This window comes from Chinchilla lanigera, unplaced genomic scaffold (assembly GCF_000276665.1).
Source record: "Chinchilla lanigera isolate Chin_1 unplaced genomic scaffold, ChiLan1.0 scaffold00044, whole genome shotgun sequence".
NCBI classification, from domain to species: domain Eukaryota; kingdom Metazoa; phylum Chordata; class Mammalia; order Rodentia; family Chinchillidae; genus Chinchilla; species Chinchilla lanigera.
The window spans coordinates 5,192,168-5,196,398 of NW_004955445.1; the positions used below are offsets into that span (position 1 = coordinate 5,192,168).

General features: G+C 57.3%; 1 protein-coding gene across 1 annotated transcript; it reads right to left on the reverse strand.

Moving 5' to 3' along the window:
- Positions 1–2,712: 2,712 nt before the first annotated feature.
- LOC106149439 (atherin-like) lies at positions 2,713–4,231 on the reverse strand (the record flags this gene model as incomplete). Its single annotated transcript, XM_013518367.1, is given in 1 exon segment — positions 2,713–4,231. A coding segment is annotated over 1 exon segment (543 nt), but the record flags the coding sequence as incomplete, so codon positions are not given.

The window sequence follows — 4,231 nt, forward strand, 5'->3', positions numbered from 1 at the left end:
CCTGGCTTAGAATTTCATTTTGTCTCTGTCCCTTTCTAGCTGGGTGATCTGCCTGAACCACACTCTATAAAGTGAAGATAATAATTATACTACCTTGTCAGGTTCCAAGGGTAAAGAGGATACACAAATGAAGTACTTATCCCATAGAAGCGCTCTATAAATGTCACCCATCATGATGATGGTGATGATTACCTTCTTTTTTACAGTAGGGATATTGGGGGGGGTTGTTTTTTTTCGAGACAAGGTCTCACTATCCAGTTCAGGCTAGCCTTGAACTCACAGCAATCTTTCTGCCTCAGCCTCCCATGCTGGGATTACAGGCGTAGGCCACCACGCCCCGCTACAGTAGGGAAATTAAGCAACTCTTCAGTTTGCCTCAACTCAAACTCGCAGCCTCAGGAGGCTGTCTCCTTTACCGCATGACTTTAAGGTGGTATTTGCCTGGCTTTTGACTCCTACCCAAATCCACTCAAGGAGGCCAGAGTGAGGGCCGTGAAGGGGGAACCTTGGGGGTGCGCAAGTGACCCCGAACGCTGAACTGTGCGGAGCGAAGGTGACCGCCCGCCATCGGCGCCAGGATCTGACAAGGAGGAGGGCGCCCGTCCCTCAGGTGGCCCGTGTGGCCCAAGGCTCTCGGGGCCTGGACGCAGCCACTGAAGTCGCACAGTTAGGGCGATTTCCTGACAGGCGGCACTGTTCCCGGGCAGCCACAGCCAAAGCAACCTTTACTACACCGCGGGGACACGTGGCAGAGGAAGGGGGTCCTTGGCGGTCTGCGCGTTTCTTCTTTGGGGCATTTCTCTTGACGCCTGGCTTCCCACGTGAGCGCTTAGGATTTCCGGCAACTTTATGAGCAGCACCTTTTCCTGGGCCATGCCCCTTGCTTTTTCTGAACTAATAGGACAGCCTCCCAGATGCTCAAGTTGGACGCAAACAAGACTGTGGCTTTCAGTGACAAATACCACAGGAGACTCATTTTGCAGCGTTACACAATTTTGATTTTTTTTAAAATTTTTTTTATTTTTTATTTTTTGTCTTTTTGAGACAAGGTCTCATTATGCAGTTCAGGCTGGCCTTGAGCTCACTTTGTAGCCCAGTCTGGTCTCGAACTCGCAACAATCCTCCTCCCTCAGCCTCCCGAGTGCTGGGATTACAGGCGTGCGCCACCACGCCCGGCTTCCAGAATTTTGAATTTAGAGCTGGCAGCTGCCTTCTGTTTCTCTGCCCCGAAAGCACACAGGCCCCATTCCTGCTTCGCTTTGGCCTTGGGGCTCCTCTTCCTGAATTACGTTTGTCAATTAGCTTGGTTGCTACGAGGCCCCAGGAGCGGTCTTCCTCTTTCACTCAAATTTCCTTCTCCCAGGCGTCCCAGAACTGTGTTGCACACTCTGCAAGACAAAGGACAAAAAGACCGCGGAGCGGAGCGGAGCAGCGAGCGCAGCCGCGACTTCACCGGGTTCCAGGACGCAGTGAAATCCGACTCCTCCCCCGGGCGGGCGGGAGAGCGCTCGCAGCCCCTGCACACACACTTCCACCCGCTTCTTTGCAAGGGCACACTTTGTGCGGATGCCAGCGGCTTCCCTTTTGCACACAAAGACACACACAGATACACACACACACACACACACACACACACACACACACACAGAGCAGGCAGCTGCACCTCGGTCATCAGCGAGAGTCCAAGATGAAAGGAGCGGAAGAGGAGGATCAGGACGATGGGACGCTGCGGGGTGATCTGGGGGCCGGTCCCCTGGGGGGCAACCACTCCTGCCCCCCCCCCGCGCCTCTCTTTCCCTGTCTCCCGCTCAAGCTGGAGGCGCAGGAAAGGGGCTGGAGAGGTTAGGGGCGCAGCGCAGTGGTAAATGTGCTGGCCTGAGTTTGATTCCCAGCACTGGAAAAAAAACTGCAAGAAGGCGCGTGTGTGAAGGCGCATGTGTCCTTAATACGTTTGTAATAGGGTAATAATATGGTTTTAAACCCTCATTTAAAAATAAAGTTAATTCGATCAATTCTTCTTTGGCTTCAGGCAACTTGAGGGCCGGGGTGGAGTCACAGGAGATGCACGCAGTAAGGGTGAGAGTGTCTGAGCAGAGATGCTCAGAGACAGTGTTCAGGGCGCTGCACGGCGTAGCGGCAAAGACAAAGGGCACCTAAAAGGCTGGCAAAGAGGACACGTGAAGCACATCGATAAGTATCCCAGCCCGGCGCAGTGGCGCACACCTGTCATTCCAGCATTCTGGAGGCTGAGGCAGGAGGATTGCCGGGAGTTCAAGGCCCATCTGGGCTACAAAGTGAGTTCAAGGCCCGGCTGAACTACATAGAAAGACGCTGCCTAAAAAGGGGGCGGGGGGAAGGAGAAGGAGAAGGAGGAGCAGCAGCAACATCCCAGAAAATACTACATATACCACTATTTAAAATGTCCCGTTCTCTGAGACACTTAAGTAGAAAACACAAAGTCAAGAATACGGGTGTAGCCAGGCATGGTGGCGCACGCCTGTAATCCCAGCACTGGGGAGGCTGAGGCAGAAGGATCGCTGCGAGTTCGAGGCCAGTTTAGGCTACAAAGTGAGCTTAAGACCAGCCTGAACTGTATAGCGAGACCTTGTCTCAAAAAGAAAAAAAAAAAAAAAAAAAAAAAAAAATTCATGGGGAAGAGGTTCTCCCAGATTTACAGCTAATTTTCAAAAAATGCATAAACTGAAGAACGCATGCGATGGCCATTTTAATTGCATACACCAAGGATACACTTTAAAACAGCGTAAAGGTATGTATGCATGCATATTCATGAGAAATACGTATTATGCTTATTTATGCATATTTATGTTACAGAGCTGTGTCTCGCAGTGAGATCCCGAGTTTAAGGCGCTAGGCACAAAGAGTGAGGCACTTCAGCCCTTTTACCTTACGTTTTATACTGTTTCAACTTGTTAAAGAGGTGGTTGTGTCACTTCTTTTCTTAAATGCTTAAAACTAAAACAGGAGCGTGGTGGCGCACACTCGTCATCCCAGCACTCGGGGGGCTGAGGCAGGACGATCGCCGTGAGTTAAGAGTCCACCCTGGGCTACATAGCGAAACCTCCGTTTCAACCTCCCAACCCCAAAGGAAGAGAGAGAAAATAAGAAACAGGAAATGCTCCAATGCGGCGTCCCAACAGGTGAGGAGCGCGCGCCGTCTCCGCAGCGCAGTGGAGCCGCCGGGAGCCCGGGGAACCCTGCGTGGGGCGCGGCGCAGCGCCTCCCTTCCCCAGCCCTGCGCTCCCGGGCTCCGGAATCGGGGTCGCCCGGGGGCGGCTCCGTGCAGCTCGGCGCCAGCACGGGGCCCCAGCACGTCGGGAGATGGGGCGCGGTCCCCGCTTTCCAACCCGGCCCGGCGCGGGGGCTGCGAGTTCCCCGCGGTGCCCGCGGCCACGGAGATCGCAGCGCCGGACGGCGTCCCACCCGGCCGCCCCGCTCCCGGGAGACCGCGCCGTCCCCTGCCACCGCCTCGGGCGTGCGTAGGATCGTGCCGGAAGGGTCAAAATAAGGCTCCAGTGAGACGGCTTGAAGAGTCCCGCCAGGCGAGGTGGCGCGCGCCTGCCATCCCAGCGCTTGGGAGGCTGAGGCAGGAGGCTCGCTGGGAGTTGGAGGCCAGCCTGGGCTACACAGCGAGACCCTGTCTCCAAAAAACCAAGAAGCCCCGCCGAGCTCAGGATCCTTCTCCCACTCCGCGGGCGCCCGGGCCGCGCTCGGCCGTCGCAGTCAGCGCGTCTTCGCGGAGGCGCGGGGTCTGCGCGCCGCACTCAGCTCTCCCAGAAGCCCGGCCGTGACAGCCGCGGCTCAGAGACCGGGCTAGCGGCTCCTCCGGAGCCGGGCCGCGGCGGCGCTGCCGGGCGTCTGTGGGCGGCCTCGGGTGCCCGCCCGTGCGGAGAGACAGCGGGAAGCACGGTCGGAGAGAACGGAGAGGAAAGCAAGGGGGCGCGGCGGGCGCGGGCTGCTTGTCCGCGTTGACGGACGGCGGACGCCGCGTCTCCACGGCAACGGGTGACGTCATCCCCGCGCGCCCCCCCGACCGGCAGCGGCCTCCGCCTTCCCCGAGCGGCCCGGAGTTTCTCTCCGTCCGAGGAGCGGGCTCTGGGCCCGGCTCTGGGGCGGGAGCGACACGCACGGGCCGACAGCGCGCCCGAGACGCCGACGCGCGTCGCCCCTCGCTGACAGCTGTGGCGATTGGGTTTATGGTTTTGCTTGTAAA